Source organism: Acipenser ruthenus, chromosome 3 (genome assembly GCF_902713425.1).
Source record: "Acipenser ruthenus chromosome 3, fAciRut3.2 maternal haplotype, whole genome shotgun sequence".
Lineage (NCBI taxonomy): Eukaryota > Metazoa > Chordata > Actinopteri > Acipenseriformes > Acipenseridae > Acipenser > Acipenser ruthenus.
In genome coordinates this window covers 75915269-75938605 of record NC_081191.1, presented here as the reverse complement: position 1 = coordinate 75938605, position 23337 = coordinate 75915269, and the positions used below count along the sequence as shown (strand labels likewise).

The 23337-nt window shown below is 37.6% G+C and overlaps 1 protein-coding gene across 1 annotated transcript in view; it reads right to left on the bottom strand.

The window, feature by feature from the left end:
• Window positions 1–69: 69 nt before the first annotated feature.
• LOC117394220 (XK-related protein 4) overlaps window positions 70–23337 on the bottom strand; it is a 138143-nt gene continuing 114875 nt past the window's right edge. The window contains exon 3 of the mRNA XM_059016931.1: window positions 70–2955. Coding sequence (XP_058872914.1) covers window positions 2003–2955 — 953 coding nt within the window. The 3' untranslated portion in view covers window positions 70–2002. The remainder of the gene's footprint in view (window positions 2956–23337) is intronic.

The window sequence follows — 23337 nt, the reverse complement described above, 5'->3', positions numbered from 1 at the left end:
TATATATATATATATATATATATATATATATATATATATATATATATATAAATAAAAAAAAAAGTCAGTATTGGCATATCAAGTAGTTGTATATTATATATTAGATTAGTTAATTCTTACAGCAAAATGTATTTGTTATTAGTGTATTAAAGGTGCTTGCCACCTCTCTCATGTTATTTCCTGATGGAAAATAAAATGAGTTAGCCTAATAATTGCCAGTTAGCGAAATTAAATGGCTTTCTGTTAATCCTACCTCCTCTCCCACACTAAATGCAATTACACTTTGAATATAGCAATTGGTGTGTTGTGACTCCTCATGTCAACATGTGTTGTGCTTGATTTCCTTTCTTTTGTTTAGCCTTTGTTTTTGTTTTATCTTGATGAGACAGAAGTTGTGGAGCTAAAGCTGAACGGGCAGCTAGACCCCATACCGCTTCTCTGTAGAATTCTTAAAGATGCAACTTTCATTTCATGCAGTTTCCATTTCATGGCACTGATTACCAATATGCACAACAAATATTCCTGTGATTTAACAACATGTTTCTGAGGTGATTAACATGCAGTTTATTCATCTTCCTTGGCTGCAATTCAGCCTATCCTGAAGTGACTTGGTTTAAACCGATGTCTGTTCTGTTGGCAGTCACAATGACAGAAGTGGTTTCAGCCCTATACTTGTTTTAGCGTTGAGCAGAGCAGCAGGATGCACGCGGGTGCTCCGAAAATGCATAAAATATCAAGGTTGTTTGGTGTTTGTTGTAGTTCAAAGAGGAATGACCATCATTAGGCATGCTTCCACTGCCTATACCTGAATGACTTCAATAATATCACAACCAGTAAAAATGAATGTTGCATCTTTAATACTACAGTTGCAATTATTTGCTGCAAGTGTGGTTTGACTTAAGAGTCTAAAACTGTTACAAAGCCTCTTCTTTTTTTCCCGCACATGTGTGCTTATCCTCCAGTCCATAAAATCTGCAACTTGACAAATGAGGATATATATTCAAGCTGGCGACAGGTCTCAGCTGTCTGTTTTTCTCTTCCATTGTAAATATCATAATGTAGTCTTCCCTTGACCCTGTTCAAGGCGGCGTATTATTTAACTAGCATCTCTGACATCAACTAAGATTCAAATTCAAGTATATGCTAATCTTGCTTGCTCATTCGTGCTGCCAAGTTTCTCTCTGCAACAATGCCCGGAGTCTATAAAATCCAGTGGTTACAGAACTTTTGGCACAATAAGGGCATGGACTATAATGTCTTAATAACAGACACAATGGCCAGCATAATAAGTCCTGAAATAAGGATCTAGTGAGTTAATGTTCCCATGGGTACTGTATATAGTAAATACAATTTCTGGTGCCCCACTAGGTTTAAAAAAAAAAAAAAGGATAATGGTTTTATTTGTTATATAAACCACAATTATCATTGTATAACCAATTCTTTAATTACCTTGTAATATTTTCATGGGCCAAGCTTTAGTTTAGTGTGCTGAGCCTGGGAATGAGGTTAAGTAATCTCAATATGGGAAGGCAGAACAGCAAGCATTTACAAGGTTTTCTATTGTAAATAGAAGATAGCTGCAGTTTTTGCTACTGAGCTATGACTTGTTATCTGCAAATGGCTTTTGTTCTCGAGTAGCCAATTCCCTTTTCTGAGTCAGAGAAAGAAAAACTGCAAAAATGTACTTTTCAGAGGGTTGGGGTGTGCAGATTCTTAGACGTGATGGCCTCTTATTGGTATTTGTATTCCCTGCCAGGCTTACTTCATAAAAACATAAAACTAAACTAAATAAAAAGAAATAAAAAATAATCTTTAAAAAAACAACAACAATACATCCTTCAAATTAAATTGAAATCGTGCCTATTTTCAGTCCATGACAATCAACACCATGGATCGACGCTATGTATAGAGAGAGAGAGCTAGGAACGTATTGCCAGTCTTGCTGTTCACTCTTAAGTTGATCCTCTAGCAGTCTTTTTTTTAAAGCAAACATCCCCAAAGGCTACAGTGTGGTCTCATATTCCAGGCGCTCGTGAACAAGAGCATCGTCTTTATACTGCAGCCGGGGGGGAGAGGGTGAACACTCAAGGGTTAGGATGGCCTTGCGTATACTTCTGTCCAGCACGTGCCTCTCCCAGGCAGGATACCTGTTCCTGAACAGGTCTATTTTAATAACAGTTTCCTCTATCCGTGGAGCACGAGAGGATGGGGTGGAGGGGGCGGTGGGCCTCACCTGAAACACAGGCGCGCAGCTGTCCCTCTCTGTGTATTTCGGATCCCTGTCTGGCACCACCGCCGGCACCCGATTTTGTGAAACTCCCCTCAAGGTGTTGGTCGCAACCTCGGGGGGCAGCGTAAAGGTGGTCGCAGGGTCCACAAGTACACAGCTTGGCGAGTGCCCAAACCTGGGTCCATTGGGGTGAAAGAAGGCATAATACATGAGCATGAAGACTATTCCAGTCAGAAAGCTGCTGAAGACGACACAGAGAGCAGGGATGGCAAAAGCATCAGTGATTTGAGGAGCCCGGTACAAGTACCAGAGGGCGCTCAAGGCTGTATTCTCCAAAAGGATTACAAAGTAGTAGATGAACAAACGGCAGCGGGTCCGTCCTTCCTTGACGTTGAACCAACTGAAGATGTAGATGATCCCCACTACCATGTCAAAGACAATCTCCTCCCACTTGGTGATGCAGAACTCTGTCTCGCAGTGGACGATCCAGAAGGTCATGATGCACCAGTGCAGGACAATGAAGATACCGAAGTAGAGCTGGAACACAGAGGCGAAGAGTGCAAAGGTGATTACCCGGGCGGCAATGGTGAAGAAGTGCCAGCAGAACTGAATGATGACGGCTAGGTAGCTGATGGGCTTCTTGTCGTCACGGGAGTCCCGGAGAGCCTTTTGATAGGAGGCCAAAGCCCAGGCCAGAGACACCAAGGACGCTGCTGCTGTGAGACCTGGGCACAAGAAGGAAGGGATAAAGGTCAGAACTGGTTCAAACCAACAGGAGAAAATAAAACATAGTAGGTATAGAAATTATTTCATTAGCTGCTCTTCAGTTCCAGTTGCTTGCCAAAGTGTCTTTAGTGTCTTCCAGTAATCTGTCACTTTGGATCAAGTTGACTTTTGTTATTCTGGCAATAGACTGCTGTGCACTAGAGGGTGCTGTTTGCTTACTAACATAAAAACACTGGCTGATCCACCCTACAATACATATATAAATGACAGACAACCAGAACTGAAGAGCAGTTCCTGAACTCCGAGTCAAACAAGAATGATTGCAATCATCACAACAAGGAAAGGGAAGAGTCAGAGAACTAAGAGAATGTCATTTGAAGCTACTTGCTCTTTAATTACTCACTATTATTCACTATCATTATTCAGTTTTATGCATTCATTGGAAGCATTGTGTAAACCACAAACCCTTGATGCTGCACACTTATCTCAGTATAACTAATGTTTTGTTGAGTCTTTTTTTCTTGTGATTGCATTACCATTTGTTTTTATTTTTCAGACAATTCCCTCCCTAGCACATACAGTGCACTCAAGGGGCCCTCTGCTTACAGAACAGCAGCCTTTGCCTTGACTTCCCAACATGCAGAGGAAGCTCAAATTGATGATATCATTTTTATTTTCTGCAGGGACCACTGGTGTTCCTTCATAAAACATTTGCAGTGGCCTTCAATAATTCATAACTTGTCTATGAGTAAAAACTCTTCACTCAATCTTACTCTGACTGACAAGACAATAGCGTTTTCTACAGGTTTATTACCATGCCTTCACCAGTAAATATGTACAATTGTTTGGAAAAAGGCTAAAGCAGCCTGCAGCACGTAAACCATTGACCCATTCTGCTAACTTGACTGGCAGCTGCACTACGAAAGCCAGCCAGCTTCTAAACTACTGTATGCATCAAGAATCAGTCTGAGTGACAGACAGTGGTAATTTGCCCAGTGAGTGACATGTAACAATGGGTGTTTAGACAGCAAACCATCAACAAACAATTTTACACTTCAGGTCGAGCCTTTGTAAACAAATGGCTTAGAAACAGTTGGAATAAATGGCACAGTCAAGAGGATTTAAAGGTTGAACTGAAACCTAATAGCTTTGAGTTTCCGATACAAAGTAAATGCATTAATGTGAACTGGTTCACACAGATACAAAATATCCAATAATATCCTCAGTTCACAAATTCTAAGGGATTGACAATGTAAAAATATATACTGCCACATAGTGCTGTTGTACGGAGGGAGATCGCTGTCAAATATTCGTATGCGGAAAAAAGAATCTCTACTTGTAATTACAGGTACAAATCAAAAATACAAGTACAAATCAAAAATAAGAGTACAACAAAAAAATAAATTATGAGTACAAATCAAAAATACGACAACTCAAGAAAAGCTACGGGTACAAATCACAAAGTTACGACTATGACTCAAAATGTTACAAGTACAACTCACAAAATTACGAGTTGGATAGAGCATGAAATCACTGTCAAAAATACATCACAGAGGTCACAGGACAGGCTGTTAGCTGGGGGAACAATCGATGAGTATTTAACAGCGCATGCGTCCAGCACCTTGCATTGCTGATATAGAAGGGAAGGAGTGGCTGCAGGTTTGTGAAATTTGTAGGAGGAATTTTCAAAGCGGGAATATGGCACAAAGTCGCCCAACAGATACACAAGAGTGTGGAGTAGTGGTTAGGGCTCTGGACTCTTGACCGGAGGGTCGTGGGTTCAATCCCCGGTGGGGACACTGCTGCTGTACCCTTGAGCAAGGTACTTTACCTAGATTGCTCCAGTAAAAAACCCAACTGTATAAATGGGTAATTGTATGTAAAAATAATGTGATATCTTGTAACAATTGTAAGTCGCTCTGGATAAGGGCGTCAGCTAAGAAATAAATAATAATAATAAAAAGATAGGCAACTCCCCCTTTTTCTCCGTCCCTGCCGAAGTGGTGCATCATGGGAATCCCAAGAGTTCTGGTGGCGACTTTTTATCTCTATAATGTAAAGTTTGCTTCATTTCCTATTCAAAGCTTTCTATTTTGTAATATGCTATTGTAAAGCATGGGTTTTAAATTGCTGATTCTCTTACACAGTATATAAAACATTTGAATAAAGCAAAATAAATACAGTTCACCTATTATCATAATCAGACTGCTGCTAAACGTTGTCCATAATTACATTTCTGCTATTGCATATAATGTAAAAATAAAAAATTACACAGCATGTGGACCTCTCTTCTTGATATTGCGTAAAACTTCACTTTTACTTATTATTCTCTTAAACTTTATATTTGATCTATGGATAGCAATGTAGAATTAAATCAATTTTTTTAAAAATAATATTTCTTCCCATTCAAATCATCAAACATTACTGCAATCTACCCGATATCAAGGAAGTAGAATCTGGATCACTGGCTATCCCAACCCCTTGACAGCCAAACCACGCCCTGTCTTGTCTGTTCATGAATATCCATGAGAGCCGGCAATTTCGGACAGCACACCGATAAAGAGCTCTTGTCAGGCCAAGTGAAAACATTGATCATAGAAATAATAACACGTATGTGTTAAGGAGGGGTGTCTCTTAACAAATCCAAGTGAATCTTGCTAAAAAAATTCAATTGTTTTCAAAAGACAAAGCTTTGAATAGGAAATGAAGCAGACTTTACATTATAGAGATAAAAAGTCACCACCAGAACTCTTGGGATTCCCATGATGCACCGCATCGGCGTGAACGGATAAAAGGGGGAGTTGACCATATTGTGTATATAGAAGATATTTGCTGAGACTGAGACTGTCCATCTGTTGGGCGTCTTTGTGCCATATTCCCACTTTGAAAATTCCTCCTACAAATATCATCTACTCCTTCCCTTCTATATCAGCAATGCAAGGTGCTGGACGCATGCGCTGTTAAATACTCATCGATTGTTCCCCCAGCTAACAGCCTGTCCTGTGACCTCTATGACAGATTTTTGACAGTGATTTCACGCTCTGTCCAACTCATAATTTTGTGAGTTGTACTCGTAAGTTTTTGAGTCGTAGTTGTAACTTTGTGATTTGTACCCGTAGCTTTTCTTGAGTCGTACTCGTATTTTTGATTTGTACTTGTATTTTTGATTTGTACTTGTAATTACAAGTACAAATTCTTTTCACGCATACAAATATGTTTGACAGTGATCTCCCTCCATACTGTAGCTCTTCACAATTTTTGTCAATTATGACAGTTTATAACGCATCATTCACTGGCACATAAAAGCTGGCATTGGCTGAACTGTTTCCAGATCTCAGTCATAAAAAAATCCATAGAAGTCCTGAAAATATTAGTTAAAATGAATAACCATTGAATCAAAAGTGTCATTTTTCAAATGCTGGATCTGCTTCCGAAAAGACAAGACTTAGTAACTAATGTTTCTGAATTGACAGTTTCTGAATAGATTGAATTTATGAAGTGAGGTTTGAAAAAGTACAGCTAGGGGTGTGCATCTCTAATTCCCTCACGTCAGAAATGTAGCTTTTATAAGTCTTTAGAAGCAGCCCCTTTGGTTGAAAAAAATACATTAGTTACTAAGCCTTGAAAATAATGAGTTAGCAGAAAAAACTAATGCAAATTACACAAAAATAAACATAATAGGGTATTAAATAGCTAAGCTCCGTTTACAACAGTGTAAGATATGTAAGTTTAGTGGTTTTGTATTCAGTACTACAATTTATTTTACACCAGCACAAAATAAGTAAAGTAAAACAAGTACATAATCCTAATTAAATTACAATACATGCACTCTTAAGCTAATAAACACAATTTTATGTGTAACACTGTCAAAATGCTAACCTCCAAATTCTCAGTGAGACATTAAATCCCATAAAATCACAAAGTGAAGGGACTTCACATTGAATGTATTCAAGAAATTAAGACGGGAGACTATATAAGCTGTCTCCAGTTTACATAAGCACACTATAGCTGCCACTGGGGAACCTGACACTATGGTTACTACTGTAGGTAGGAGTGTTGCAACAACTGCAGACAGAGATCTGATAGGGATTTCTTCCAGTACAGACAATGTAATTTAAGCCAGTTGAGTCTGACATTTTGATAAATAAACAGTGCAGATGGGAAAAGTAAAAGTAAAATATCAACCCAGCTTAATTAATTTGCAATGTTAATACCGCACTATGAAGTGTTGTGTTATTTTATTTGAGCTATGTAAATAACACTACAGCTATATAAGAACAAACTGGTCTCAATGCAGGGTTGCTAGCTACAGTATTACTGAGAGACCTGTTTCAGTTCACTCATGGGACATTTGCTGTGATTGTTCTGATTCAAAAAACAATATTAACACCTTTAACAAAACAATGTGTACATAGTATCCATACCTTTCCTCATTGTGCACTGGCACGTCTGTAAGTACAAAATTACAGCTCTGAGTAACACGGAACAATAGATTACCATGGCCTAAATTCCTCAGGTTACAGATACATCAAATTGAGTCATGGTTAAAAAATAAGTTTTGATGTTTTGAAATATTATAAAGATATTTAAGACTTTCATACCTAGGGATATTTCAAATGTGCCTGATGGTCCCTATCCAATCTTCCAGTAGTACTATATTGTTAAAATACAGGAAAACAGTTCCAGTGCGTACATTCAGTACTGTACTGCCATGGTAAACATGACCAAGTGTCACCCACTTCCACCACCAGCTGTATTCAGGACACAAAGCTTTTAGTCCATATGTCTTCCTGTACAATTCATAATATCATTCATGTTAATGCTGTGGTACAATACAGCAGAATTAAAAACCAGGAAACATTTCTTAATTTCTTTAGGTGGTATAATATTGCCACGTTTAACCTTTTCCTAACAAGCTTTAAGCTCCTTGACTAAGGTCTGCAACTCAAATTGCACAACACAATCCAAACTTAACCAACATTTGAACCAAGAAATGTTGAGCCATCTCATATGTAGCAGTGTTTTGTGATGCACTGCTATTTCGTCTCCTGACCCCTTGCAGGTGAGTCAATATTTAAAGCTATATACTTGCTTGTACAAAAAAGCCTCTTTTATGCAGTGTTCAAGACGTTTGTTATCAGTGTTTCACTGGTGTGAGATTTTGCTGCCTGCTGAGCGATTTTCTGACAGTAAATCAATAACAAATTACCCAAAAATAGCTTTGAAAACAATAAACCAGTGCCATAATCCAACTTTATATTGTAAAGTCCTCACTCATCCTCACTTTAAAATGAACTCATTAGTAATGCTGTATTCACGATTTCTGTAAAATGTACCCATTGCCGTGTAATATGTAGTTCCTATGGAAATTCCAATTTCTGAAAGAATAGTGTAAATATACATATTTTTTATCACTTAAAAATAAATGTAGCAAACGTTTGCCTTTTTGACGCACTACCTGTTACGCTGCATTTATGAACCTGGCAGCCGTTTTAGTTTGCTTCAGGTAAATGATTGAACACACTGCACAGAGCTGCACGATTTCTTTAAATGTCTTCAACAAAAAAGACACCAGCTGCATTAAAGATCGCTCTGTCCAGTACAAGAAGGGGACATTTCATGTGTCTGTTGTTATTTTTACATTTCTTTATGCTTTTATTTTGTTTAACAATTCACAAAACTTTAAAATGTGGACATAAAAAATGAAATATTTTACAATTCAGCTGTTTTTCATGTAAGCATTTAAATATTTAGGAATATTTGTTGTATAATAACTAGAGAAAATGACCAATTTTTGAATGTGACAACAGTATTTTTTCTGATTTAATAAATATTATATTTAAAATAGTGAAATATCTTGAAATACCTATTTTTAGACTGTGAAATGCCATGAAATAAGGTATTTTTCCCATTAAAAAAATACAGCCTTACTCATTGGTAAACATTATGATTTAACCACACATGGTTGACTGCTCCTTTAAATGTAAAAGCAGAAAATGTTTCCTTTTATGGGTCTCCAGAACGCATCTAAAAGGAGTGAGATCTTCCTTTTGACCCCAAGATAGCCTGGCCTGGTTTCTCATCAATAATGTGAATAACTAGCCATTAATCTTTATATCACTGACATAGTGACATCACTGACAATCTTAATACATCCTGACAGAGTTACCTTTGGGAAGTAAAATTAAAGATGGTTGATCCTGTTAATTTATTGTTATTTCAATAAAGCCCCTCTCAACCTGTTCTAAATGTCAGATAACTGAAGGATGCAGTCTTTGGCTGTAACCAGTCTTGGAGGACTAAACTTGCTTTAGGACTACTAACGTTGCAGTATTTTTTAATTTTTATGGGATTTTGTTGTGTACAGAAAAACATACCTGACTCAACCTAGTACACCACACCACAAAATAAATAAAACCCCAACACTGCGATGACAGACAAGTACAGATGTAAAGTCTTCCCCCCTAGACTTATAGCCTGAACAGTACCTAGGGGCAAGTAGACCACCATCTGCACACCTCCATAGATGACCATAAATAATCTGGCAAAAACTATTACAGAACCTACACAGTCAGGACCCTATTCTGATTAAATGAGTGCAGTCGCAAGTGGTTAAAGTCAATTGCGTATGCACTGCAGGGAGTGGCTTCTCCAAAAGTGTAATTCGGATGAAATTAAAAGCCCAGCGCAAGCGTGTTTAGTGGCGCAGTGACAGCACCCAGCCAATCAATGCTGAGTAGGTTGGGGAATCTGCTATCCAATCAGGGCCAGGCAACAATCCCTTTAAGAGACGGAATGCGCTTGCATGACCGCAAGGCTCCGATTTTGAATGTAGAAGTGGTGATCATGTTGAGCGGCACTAGCATAGAGCAAGAACAACCAACACAAGTCAGAACAGCAAGTGGTAGGTCACTCGCCGAGAGAATACATAAACTCCGCTTCACGACACAGGAGATTGCCATATTAATATCTGTTAACATTCATTTGTCCACTACATCTGCTCCTGACTATTAGCTGTGCCCTACATTATTGTTTTATGTGTGTTTTTTTTTTGGTTCTGTGTTATAATGTGTGGTTTATGCATTATCTCCCAATGGCATGCCCTTGTATGTGCTGACAAGGTCCACATACTGTACTTAAATTCATTAAATATTTTCTTTATGTACCATACTTTTTGTTTCAGTAAACCATTTTAGCCTAGAAATGCATGTAGCAAAGGAGAAGCCATAGTAATGGGGGATTTCAACTTCCCCCCATATAAAATGGGAAAACCCGGTGGGGAGCACGACAGCCAAAATTGAAATGGTAGAAATGACAAATGACTGCTTACTAACGCAATTTGTCAACTAGAGGGGGAGGGGGGAGGGGGGAGGGGGGTCAGAAAACCATTAACAAACTCAGATCACAATATGGTCTCATTTGAAGTGCTTTTTAAAACCCCAAAAGTAACAACTAAAGCTAAGGTTTACAATTTTAAAAAGGCAAACTATGAAGGAATGAAACAGAGACTAACAGAAGTAGATTGGAGTAAAACAGAGAAAACATCCACAGAGAAAGAATGGCTATTTTTAACAAATGTAGTACTATTATTATTATTTGTTTACTTAGCAGACGCCTTTATCCAAGGCGACTTACAGAGACTAGGGTGTGTGAACTATGCATCAGCTGCAGAGTCACTTACAATTACGTCTCACCCGAAAGACGGAGCACAAGGAGGTTAAGTGACTTGCACAGGGTCACACAATGAGTCAGTGGCTGAGGTGGGATTTGAACCGGGGACCTCCTGGTTACAAGCCCTTTTCTTTAACCAAGAAAAGGGCTTGTAACCAGCGCAAAACAATTACATCCCAAAAGTAGACAAATCAAAATCTAAAAAAAAATGGTTTAATAGATCAATAAAAAAATATTCTGAGAAAAAGGCACTTTACAGAGCATTTAAAAGGGACCAGAACAAAGTACACAGAAAGAATACTTGAAACTGCAAGCATAAGTCAAAAAGGAAGTTAGAAAGGGCAAGAGAGAGATGGAAATGAGCATTGTCAAGGGGGCCAAAACCAATTCCAAAAAGTTTTTCCAATATTATAACAGCAAAATAACAGGAGGAAGTAAAATGTCTAAGAGATACAAATGGGAACATTATAGATAAAGAGAAAAAAATAGCAAATATATTAAATGATTACTTTTCACAAGTTTTTACAAAGGAGGACACGGACAACATGCCCCACATGTCGACCTGTTCCTATCTAGTTTTAAATAACTTTAGCATAACAGAGGCAGAAGTGTTAAAGGGACTAGGAGCTCTTAAAATAAACAAATCCCCTGGGCCAGATGAGATCCTCCTAATAGTACTCAAAGAAATGAAAGAAGTTATTTACAAACTGCTAAGATCATGCAACTGTCTCTTGAGACAGGGTTGTACCAACAGACTGGAGAATTCCATCTACAGACCAAGAAGTCTGACTTCTATTATATATAAACTTATGGCCACTATAATAGGATTCAAAATGGAAAATTACCACTCCATTTCTGTGCCACAGATCGGGGGCAAGCGCCGTGATCAGAATACAGTGTTCAACTAGGAGCCAGTGTAGGTAAATGGTGCAAGGAACTTCTGGTAAGGAGTGCTAAAAAAGTACAGTAGGTAGATCTGAGGATCAAGCAGTCTTCCGGTTCAGATTAAGACCAATTCACAATCTGAATCTCAGCCTTATAAGCATAAGGCCAAGACCAGAAAAGTGCTCTATTTTAGGAGTATAATGCACCTTCAGTACATACTGTTACCTAGTTCATTTTATAGTTTGACTATATTAATTTAACATATGTATATAATGTACATATAAAACTAAAACAGCAGCCAAACACCCCCTCTACATTTCCCCTAAAATTAATCTAGAAATTTTAAACTTTAAAATAAGCCATGTACTGTAGCTGTGCGTATGAATGGTGTCTACAGTAAAACTCCTAAATGATTTTTGCACAAGAAATTTCAAGCTTTCAAATTATATTTAATAAAGGTGCGTGTACTGAGGATGTCATCTACTCACCTATCAGTGATGGAGCATAGGCTGTATTGTACAGATGGCAAAAAAAATAATAAATAGACTTTATGGCAGAATAAAAAAAAGCTTTTTTTCCTTTTACAGTAGGTTAGTAGAAATATATGGCTGATTATTTTGTTTCTTGCTTCCCTTGTTATACAGAGTTCTGTATCCTGCTAAATAATTTACAACATCCATTTGTAATGACCCAGAATAAAAGATTACGAATTCGAGCATGTTTCAGTATTTATTTATTTATTTTTAACAGGAAATGTAGTGCAGCCACTATATGTACGGTTTGTAGTCTATGTGATTTATAATACAACACCTTATTGCAATAGGTCTTTGACACATGAATAAATGTATACATTGTATTATCCCATCTCTGACCATCTAACCATCTAATATCATTAAAGCCAAGCATGTCCGCTGTCGCGCAGGCTGTATTTCAATATTAATATTGTTTTCTCATTCTAAACCAATACAGTTCGATTTAGAAGATGTTTGATGTTTTTTTATTTCCAGTCCACTTTCAGTTATTAATTTTTAAAGGGCTTTTTTGTTGTTGCTTGTTTTCAGTCAATTTATAGAGCTGCAGGTACTCAGAGAAGCTTGTGCCTAAACTAAACCTAACCTGAAATTCCTCAAGAGAAATAAGCTTTTTCCTAGGTTCTTAATTTAGGTCCACAAAATATGTTCTTTCTGCCACTTCCACTATAAATTGAGAATCCCTGTCTCTTTCTATTGTATTAATAGAGGCAAGTAGGGATGCTCATACATATTTAGAGTTCGGCTTCGACCAGTAACTGCTAGATAACTAATAAATGCTGTTTTAAGGGATTCCTGTAATTAAAATACTTTCTTCCACCTCTTTTGCACACTTGGAATCTTCATTTGAACTTCAAATGATTTATTTTGTCTCCTTAATGTTATTAAGAGGGTTCCTATGCCAGGTTCTGCTCAGTGCAATATTTTTTACGTGGGTAAGATGATTTATAAGGTGTCACAGTGTTATCCTCTTTTAAAAATTGACATTTGTACTAATAAAACAGTGACTAAACTAAAAAAAAACATTTTATTCAAGGTCTTTTTTCATGAAGTGCGGAAGTAGAGTTAACATAATAAATATTATCTGGGTTGGTGGTGGGGTGGGGATTCCTTAGATGTGGGGCCCTAAGGCTGGCCCTGGGTTCACCTGCTATAGGATGTTTTGAAAAGATGTTCAAGATACAGTTCCAATATAGTAAATACTATCAAAGCATAGAGAAATAGAGTTACATCATTTAAAAAATTAAAATAAAGTCAGATAGGGGATATTTTTTGAAACTCGGTAACAAATGTATTGGGTCAATTGCAGCATACCATTGATTTAGTCCACTTCAAATGGACTAAAATGCAGATTAGAAAATACTGCCAATCTGTACTAACTTAATCCTGATTGCAACGTACCAAACAGATGATCCGGTAATTGGTTTCACCGATCGGAACAAGTGGAACAAGTTAGATTGATAAACAGGACTAACCTACAGCTACGGCCAAACGTTTTGCAACACCATATAGAATTATCACCTTTTCATTCATAAAGTCGAATGAAACCTGCTGGATAATGTTACATTAACATATTGAATTACATTCAGCTTCATAGTTTTCCATATACTTAACAAATAATTGACAAATGTGACATTTAGAAATCTAACATTAAATACAGTACTACTATTATGTCTTCCGGTAGACTTCTGCGATATAATTTTGTAGTTTCTTTAAATACATGATGCTGAATAAAATATCTAAATTATGTTCATATTGTTTTGTTTTTATGTTAATTATGTCTCAATCCTAAAATTCTAGGTGATGCAAAACCTTTGGCCATAGCTGTATCTTTACTAATCCGCTATGTGGAATTCAGTGTCAGATAAATATATCAAGGGATCCCTGTACAAAAAGAAACACACAATTTTATTACATCAGTGTGATTCACGCAAACATATTTATGTAGGCTAAAAATAAATCAAATTTAATGTCTTTTTGTGCACATTTCAAACTGGCAGATTATACTTGCATTTTAAGATGCCGACATACATTGCTGCATAAGCAGTTAGTGTGTGAATGTGATTATTATTATTATTATTATTATGTACAATGCAATTCTATCTTTGGAGTAAGGGAGGAGTTTGCGTAGCAGCTACAGGAATATAGAATGGTAATGTACACCTCGTCATGGTGACCCCCCTACTCCCCCACAAAAAAATAATAAAAAAATGAAAAATGAACAGCTGTATTGGATTTACCGCTGTATTACGTATAAAGGGTTTCGCAGCCTCACAAACAATAACAAACTTAATATGCACAAACGTGAGAATCCATTGCACGGCCGTGAGACTCTCAAAATTGTGAAAAACCGTGAGTTTCACGAATAAACCCTGATGAGCAAGTGTACTAAGTTAGTCTTGTCCTTCACAGTTCTAAATTAATCCACTTGAACAGGATCATCACTAATCTGATTTGGTACCTGCAATCGGGATAAGCATGTGTACTCGTTAGTCCAATTATTATTATTATTATTATTATTATTATTATTATTATTATTATTATTATTATTATTATTATTATACATGGATGAAGTATTATGCAGTGCAACACAAAACATGTACAGTTGTTTCACTTTCAATTTGCTTGCTGTCTTTGTAAAGGTTAATGAAATAATAATTCTGATTATTATTCATTAATGGGTTGGCTGAAATGACATCTGATTTCACTGTGGTCTGAGTTGACTTACGTCACATTTCACTTAGGTCCGATCCAGTTTTGGGACGATTTTACCAGTACCTAGGAGGGTTTACTGTATTTTAGAATGGGTCCATGAAGATCATGCTTTATGCTGCATACATCAGTGGGTCTATTTTGAATTAGCATAAAACTATCTTCAAATTAGCATAAAACTAGTTTCAATTCGAAACTAACTGACTAACATGCTTTGGTATTGTCTTTAGGAACCCAAAAGCCTTACTGTGGGTTGATTTTTTGGTACTAAAATATGTAACTCTGCAGTTGGATACAGCATTCATAATATTGTGTAGCCATTTCAATTATATAGGTTTGTACATAACAAATCATACTGAATATAAGATTTTTAAAGTCAATAAATTATCCAGGGTAATTTTGGTTTTAGTCACATTTACCTCCTGATTCCTGTCCTTCAACACTGGGGACCATTACAGTCAATTACATTGTTATCTGACTTGAACATGTGGCAGACTCTGTCATGCACTTTAATTACACTCACTTCAAAGCCACAGTGGATGGTCATAGAAAATGTCTTATGTTTTTTTTGTTTTGTTTTTTTGCCTCCTAGGTCACCAGAAAGGACAAAATGATTTTGCATCATGCTCATCAAAGATGGCAGAAAATCATTTGCAGTTTAGTCAGGCACAGCTAGGTTTTAAATGAGGGAGAACGACTCATTCCGAATTATAATTTTTAAAAGAATGTTTTACATTTAACCTGTTTACATTCTGGATGAATGGTAAACACAAAAATGTCACATAGCTTAAGAACTCAGGGCAGGATTTCCCTAAGTGGTGAAATATTGTATATTAAAAATAACTTAATGTGCTAATTACTTGTCTGGGATCATGGTTACCAGGCTGCACAATCACAGCTGAAAAAAGAAGGCCATCCCAGTGTGGAGAACTGCACTTTTTAAACAATGGTTGCTGTACAGAAACGATTACACTGCTAAATAATGCATAATTGCTTGACTAATAAACCGTAATGAAACAATAAGGTGGGCCAAGTATATATTTTTTACTCAAGCAGAGATGCCATTTTTTAAGAAAAAGAAAAATGTGTCAAGTTTGGCTCTTAAAGGATCACAATGGATCAGCAGCAACAACATGGCTAAGTAACCCATTCCATACCCTGACCACATAGAGTCTACCAAAACAGAACCGGTGGTTTTGAGAGTATCAATGAACAGCTTAGTAGTTCAAATATGCAGAAAACCTGTGGCTCAAATTACATGTAAATTCTTATAAATCTATGAAGAAGAAAAAGAAGAAGAAGAAGAAGAAGAAGAAAGTAATTAACTTATGTAGAAACAATCTCAAGGTTATGTTTAAGTGTGGGCATGGTACAAATATAAAACATACAAACTGAGACAAAACAATGCTGCATAGCAACCACCATACAATACCTTCCAAGTCCCCAAGGAGACCTCTTTTTATTCTGGTAATTTTTTGACTCACAGCATAAGCCTAAAGTGCTACCATCTCTTTTATTAGCTCCCTACTTCCCTTTAAAGTATATGAAGCAGCAGCTTCCACCATTACTCAATAAAGCTTGTGAGGTGTAAAAACTGCTGACAAGGATAAAACAGATAATTCAATGGACGGAACGTGCATACTTTTAGTAATGCTGTGTCAAAACAAAACCCTTCTGACTTTTATTTTAACACCTATGCATTGTGCATATACTCAGTGTACCTTGTGATCTCTGCAAGTTATTTGATAATGCCTAGAGGAGCTTGCGTTATCTATGTTACTGCTTCTCTGACAAATGTACCATTAATAGTGATAGCCAATTGTTAACCATTAATTCAGTTTTTAGTTTTGATCACGTGATGTCCCTTTTTTGAGCCAAGTCCATTCAATTAAACTCTTGGAAAAGTACTGATTGTGAAACAAATTCACTTTTGTTCTTTCTCCCATAACTTGAATGAGACTATGAATGTGTCATTGATAATGTAAAAAAGGCAGCTCCTTATTTTTTATTCAAACTGAACACAAATAGCGAATGACGTTAAATTGATTTCATTAAAACGTAATTAAGAGGAAATTATTATTTGCAAAATAGGTGAAATTTTTGCAACGAGTCACTAAGAATTGAAATCTGGGAAAAGCAATTTTGTGTTCTGTTTGAATTAAAAATAAGGAGCTGCCTTTTTTAAAATATTAACAATGAAACATAGTCTCAATCAAGTTACAGGATAAAAAACTAAAGTGAACTTGTTTCACAATCAACGCTTTTTCAAGAGTTTAATTAAGCAAGGGAGTCGGCTCAGTATAACTTTAAAGGGACCAAAAATAAAAACCAAAAACGAAGAGCTCTATCATTAATGCAGAAGTTACCATCTAACAGAAATACAGTACAAACAGTAGCTTATATATATATATATTAAAAGGTGCTGTACCAGTATACTTAAAGTCAACCAGGTACAGTACATATTTATTTTATTGATTTGCATGAACATTCTTTTGCAATTAATACACTTAATTTCCCTGAAATACAAAATATTATTAATTAACTAAGAAAAACAAGATTGGTGTACTACTGCTTTGGGATGTGAGTGTTGGGTCTTTTTTTTGTCTGACAATATTATGGATTTTAATCAAAAAATGTCTGACAGCTCATGTCTTTATTCAATCGGTCTTCATGGTTAGTAAAATTAATAATTCAGAAGTGAACATTTCCATTTTTCACCTATGATACAGAGAAAAAAAAAACTTGATTATACTGATAACAGCATTAGCAGAAACATTGGTCTTGAGTGGAGGTTGCCAAGGTGCTGAACAAAATGACTGGACCCAAAACGCCACTTCGTGAAAATACAGCAAATCTTCAGGACCAAGCATTTTTCAGTGGGATGCTCCCCCAGGACCAGACATTTTTTGGCTATAATTGACTCTCTTCTTATAAAAAAATCACTAAAAATCTATTTTTTACATTAGCATCTTGCAAATGGTGTCCTTTTTTCAGAACACTCTGGGGAACATTATAAATAACAAGCAGACAACAAGCAGTGGAAGGGTTGAAGAGCATAGACAGCAGCGCTTTACCAGGCAAACTAAAACTCTGGTGCTTTCAGTTTGGTCTACTGCCGAGGCTGCTGTGGCCACTGACTGTGTATGAGGTTTCTTTGACAACAGTAGAGAAACTGGAAGCTTTAATCAGTTCATACATCAGGAAATGGTTGGGAGTTCCACGCTGCATCAGCAGAGTGGGACTTTATGGTAAAGGAATACTGCAGCTACCAGCATCCGCTCTAACCGAGGAGTTTAAGTGCGCCAAGGTCCGACTGGAAATGACATTAGTAGAGTCATGCGACAAATGCGTAAGGGAGGCAGCACCTGTGTTGAAAACTGGAAGAAAGTGGGTGGCAAAGAAAGCTGTGGAGGATGTAAAGGCTGCCCTTTGAATTGGTGATATCATGGGGCAAGTTGAGCATGGAAGAGGAGGTCTTGGTCTCAGTTCAGCTACTCCTACATGGCATAAGGCAGCCCCAGCTCAACGGAGGAAGCTGGTAGTCAACGAGGTGCAAAAGCAGGAGGAGAGGATGAGGTGTGTAAAGGCCGTTTCCCAGGCCAAGCAGGGAGAATGGATGAGATGGTAGAGTGTGGAACAACGCAAGATTGGCTGGCAAGACCTATGGTCAGTTGAACAGAGCAGGATCAGTTTGCTCATCAGGTCAACATATGATGTTCTCCCATCACCACAGAACCTAAACCTCTGGGTAGGAGAAGACCCCTCATGTCCTTTGTGTTCATCACCTGCAACACTAAGGCACATTTTGACAGGATGTAAGGTGGCTCTTAGCCAAGGATGGTTTACTTGGCACCATGACCAGGTGCTGCAATGTTTGGCCTTAGCATTGGAAGACAAGTGTAACATGACCAATAAGTTGTCACCTGTTCCATCAAAACATTACACACAAAAGACAATATTCCACCGTCCAGGAGAGCAACCACCAAGAAAAGGTGGTAAAACCAAGCCTTGCCCAAGACAACTGGATGCTGCTAGAGACTGGAAAATGCTGGCAGATGTTGGTCAACTGCTTATTTTTCCACCGGAGATTGCCACCACTAACCTTTGACCAGATATTGTCTTGTGGTCCGGATAAGCACACCTTGTTCACCTGGTAGAATTAACAGTGCCATGGGAGGATGCTGTAGATGAGGCGTATGAGAGGAAGAAACTGCGGCATGCTCAACTAGCCGCTGAAGCGGAACAGCGAGGATGGAGTGTCTGGGTTTACCCAGTGACACACTCTACAACCCAGTTTCTCAGAGACGTCGGATTCAGTGGCCAAGAGTTGCGTCGCACAGTGAAGAACTTATCTGAAGCAGCAGAAAGGAGCAGCAACTGGCTGTGGTTGAGATGGAAAGATTCTGGTTGGGGATCTCAAGCACAATAGAAAGAAAGAAACGCTGATGTACGGGTAAGTAAGCTGGGCTGAGTTGAGTGGGGGATGGAGGAGGGTGATGCTGGGACGCCAGAATCACCGTTGAGCCCTCTTGAGGTGTTGTGGGCTAGTCGACGAAACACTGAGGATGGAAGGTGCCCACTTGAAGACCCCAGAGATGTACCCTACTTAGCTCAATCCAGACAGTTGTCATGCTGATACACTGGGGAGACCACACTGTGGTTGATCCCCGGAGCCAGCATCGCAACCGTTGTGAGTGCTGATGCACTGGGGAGGCAAAATAAGCTGATCCCTGGAGCCAGCATTACACTTCAGCCATCAACACCAGGCAGAAGGATATCTACATCATCATATGGAAGGAACCGCAAATGGATGGAGACACAGATGGATCACATTAGTTTACTGTAAAGCTACGTCTTAGTTGGTTCTTATCTTGGCGAGAGCCAAGTTCAAATCAGCATGAAGTTTTAACATCTACTCTCGTGTAATGGAAATCATAAAGTACTTCAGAAACCATATACTGTAATTTTTATTATGTATTCTGCTTAGAGATACATGTATAAAAACGCGTTACTCAATGACCCGAGGGACCTTACAATACTTCCTGAAAGTTTTGTTGAAAAATATTTATGTTTGGGCAAATTTTACAAGACATTGTTTCATCTGAGTGATTGCAATGACATAATACACGTTTATTCTCAGGGTCTTTATAAGCAATAATGGACACTACTCTCGATTTATTTTCTCAAAATAAATATTTATAAATAAAATAATAGTTATGCATTTAATTATTATCAGTAATAAGGAAAAAAACAAAACGTACCTGATTCATGTATAATAGTATATGTTTATATCCACTTGTTTCTTGATATTTATAAATGTTGTAAAAACATATATATTAAAATACATGAGACAGAATAAATGTTCTAATATAATTATAAGTAAAATACATAAGCTTTATAGTGTTTCCCCTTTTTTTATTAGCGCCAAACAAGTTTCTGTGATGTTTTGTTTCTGCTTACGTCACTTCCTGGCTGCTGTAAACTGTCTCCGCCCTTTATGCCCCTCTCAGTGATGTCACATGAAAAAAAAAAAAAACTATCAGGAAGTGAACGTCAGTCCCTCCCCTATCCATTCATGTGTGTTTCAAGCATGTACTGGAGGCTGTGTGGTCCAGTGGTTAAAGAAAAGGGCTTGAAACCGGAAGGTCCCTGGTTCAAATCCCACCTCAGTCACCGACGCATTATGTGACCCTGAGCAAGTCACTTAACCTCCTTGTGCTCTGTCTTTCAGGTGAGTCATAGTTGTAAGTGACTCTGCAGCTGATGCATAGTTCACACACTCTAGTCTCTGTAAGTTGCCTTGGATAAAGGCGTCTGCTAAATAAACAAATACAAAAAAAGTATGGTGGCCCCATAAGTCATACAAGCGAAGTGCTTTTTTTAATCGCGTTTACACGATCGCGGTCCTAGAAGCCAACTTCAGTATGATTGTGTTAACACGATCCCAGTCCTTAAAGGGTTAACAGAGCGTTCATACAGTACAGGTTACAATCCACATAAAGGTATGTGCCGTGAGAAATTCAACAAAAAGGAAAAAACCCCGTTTTAAAAGAAAAATATCCTATTAACAAACAATAAAGCTTTTTAAATAACCCACCTCTGCAGGTGATGTGATCATCTGTTCTCACAACCTCACCACTTCAATCAGGTATCTTTCACTCTTAAAGGTATAAAAATATTTTACATATATAAACATTTACATAATTACACAACTACTGAACCCGGGTTGTTTATTCGGGTTCACATTTAAATGAAATGAAAAAAAAAACTGTGCATCTATACTATAATGTTGTATTAAGATAATTAAATAAAAAAGGTCAAATATTATGCATGGCTATGCATTTAATATACAGGGAGACCAGCTCCTCTGCAATACTCTGAATAGCCACAATGTGGCTGTTCTCCAGGTAAGTATTTTTACATGTGTTGTTCCTGCTGCAGCCAGGATGCAGCCAGGTCTTTTTTTATGGAAAATGACAATAAAAAAGAATATGTAACTGTGGTGGGGTGCCTCGCCCCTGTGCGTATTTTTGTGTTTTATGTTGTATGTGGTGTGTTATTGTTGGTGTGGCTATAGTAGGGCACGGGGTATAAATTGGGCTATGTGGCAATTTATAAATTGGGCTATGTATATTTGTATATGTGGGCATGGGGATTACATATAACTTGGTGTGTAGTTCAAAGTTATAAATGGGACTATTTTTTTGGTCTCTTTATTGGCGTAAGGATATTTAATAAAAAAAAAACAATAATTTTTTGCCCTAAACATAATTTCTGCTTTTTCTTTTTCAAATCCACTGTTTGACCAGGATTATAAATGCAATAAGGCCCTTCAGGGTGTCTGTATATGTCCAATAACTTCTCGGGGGTCGGAGGCACTCTGATTCGCCTCGTGATGCACAACGGCCCAAGACGTCCGTATATTGGACGTATACGGACACCCTGTCGGGCCTTATTGCATACATATACACTGGCATTCAGTTAACTATATATATATGCACTGTGGCTCCATAAATGTTAAGTTATTGATTTATATATTTCATAAATTATAAAAGTCAACTCAGGACTTAACTAATAATAGGACAGCTATTAAACAGCGCGACTAGGCAGCAGTGTGGAGTAGTGGTTAGAGCTCTGGACTCTTGACCGGAGGGTTGTGGGTTCAATCCCCAGTGGGGGACACTGCTGTTGTACCCTTGAGCAAGGTACTTTACCTAGATTGCTCCAGTAAAAACCCAACTGTATAAATGGGTAATTGTATGTAAAAATAATGTGATATCTGTATAATGTGAAATAATGTGATATCTTATAACAATTGTAAGTCGCCCTGGATAAGGGCGTCTGCTAAGAAATAAATAATAATAATAATAAATAATAAAATAAACTGCTCATGTGAAAATAAATTGGACCTGACGCACCTGAGACGCGCTGAATAAATGAACCGCAAAGGGTTAAAACAGTCTCTGTTATGAGTGGGTTATTCATCCACAACTTGAAACAATATTCTTATGTAAAACCTAACTCTGCTTGGCCCAGAATTTCCCCTACTTTATTTATTTATTTATTTATTTATAACTTTTTAAACCAACCACTTATATAACTAATCAAGCTTGAACACATTTGGTTATTTCCTCATACACTAAACCAACCCTTAGTTATTGTTTAATGCAACAGTTATTATGTAAGGTATAGCCCTTGCAACTTCAGACGGGTTGACAACCGCCAAATTAGAAAAATGCATCTATAGAAGAAAATGATGGATTATTATTATTATTTATTTCTTAGCAGACACCCTTATCCAGAGCAACTTACAACTGTTACAAGATATCACATTAAACAGATATTACATTATTTTACATACAATTACCCATTTATACAGTTGGGTTTTTACTGGAGCAATCTAGATAAAGTACCTTGCTCAAGGGTACAGCAGCAGTGTCCCCCGCTGGGGATTGAACCCACAACCCTCAACCCTCCGGTCAAGAGTCCAGAGCCCTAACCACTACTCCACACTGCTGCCCTACTACTCCACACTGCTGCCCTGGATATTGGCTTGCCTGAGTGAATACCAGACTGTCCATTTCCGGAGATCAGTATACTATATGAAGTATATAAAGGCATACAGTAGGCATGTTACCGTACAGGGAGGACCTAATACATTCAAATTAGGTATACATCAATTGAAATCAATCACATCCAAAGATATGGACATAATCATTAGGTGTTGTTGTGTTTATTAGCTGAACGTAAAAAAAAATACCAAATAATAATAAATAATGATAATGCATCCCTTTCAATTCGAAGACGACCGCCGACACTACTTTTGGGACCTTTGGTAAGTATTTCTGAGCATTTTATATCAAAGCTGTCGATAAGCCCATCTACGGAGTGACGTCCCAAGTCCTGCCTCCCGAGGGCTCCAAAATTGAAGCCTCTTTTTCTTTCTTCCTTTTTTTCAGCAGCCTGCTCGCTTGCGTTGCAGACTGACTTTCCTTACTGTCTGTCGTGTGTGATCGACTGCCTGTGCAGTATTGATTTAAAGGAGTGCTTATGTACGTATTTTCTAGTCTACACTCTTGGGAG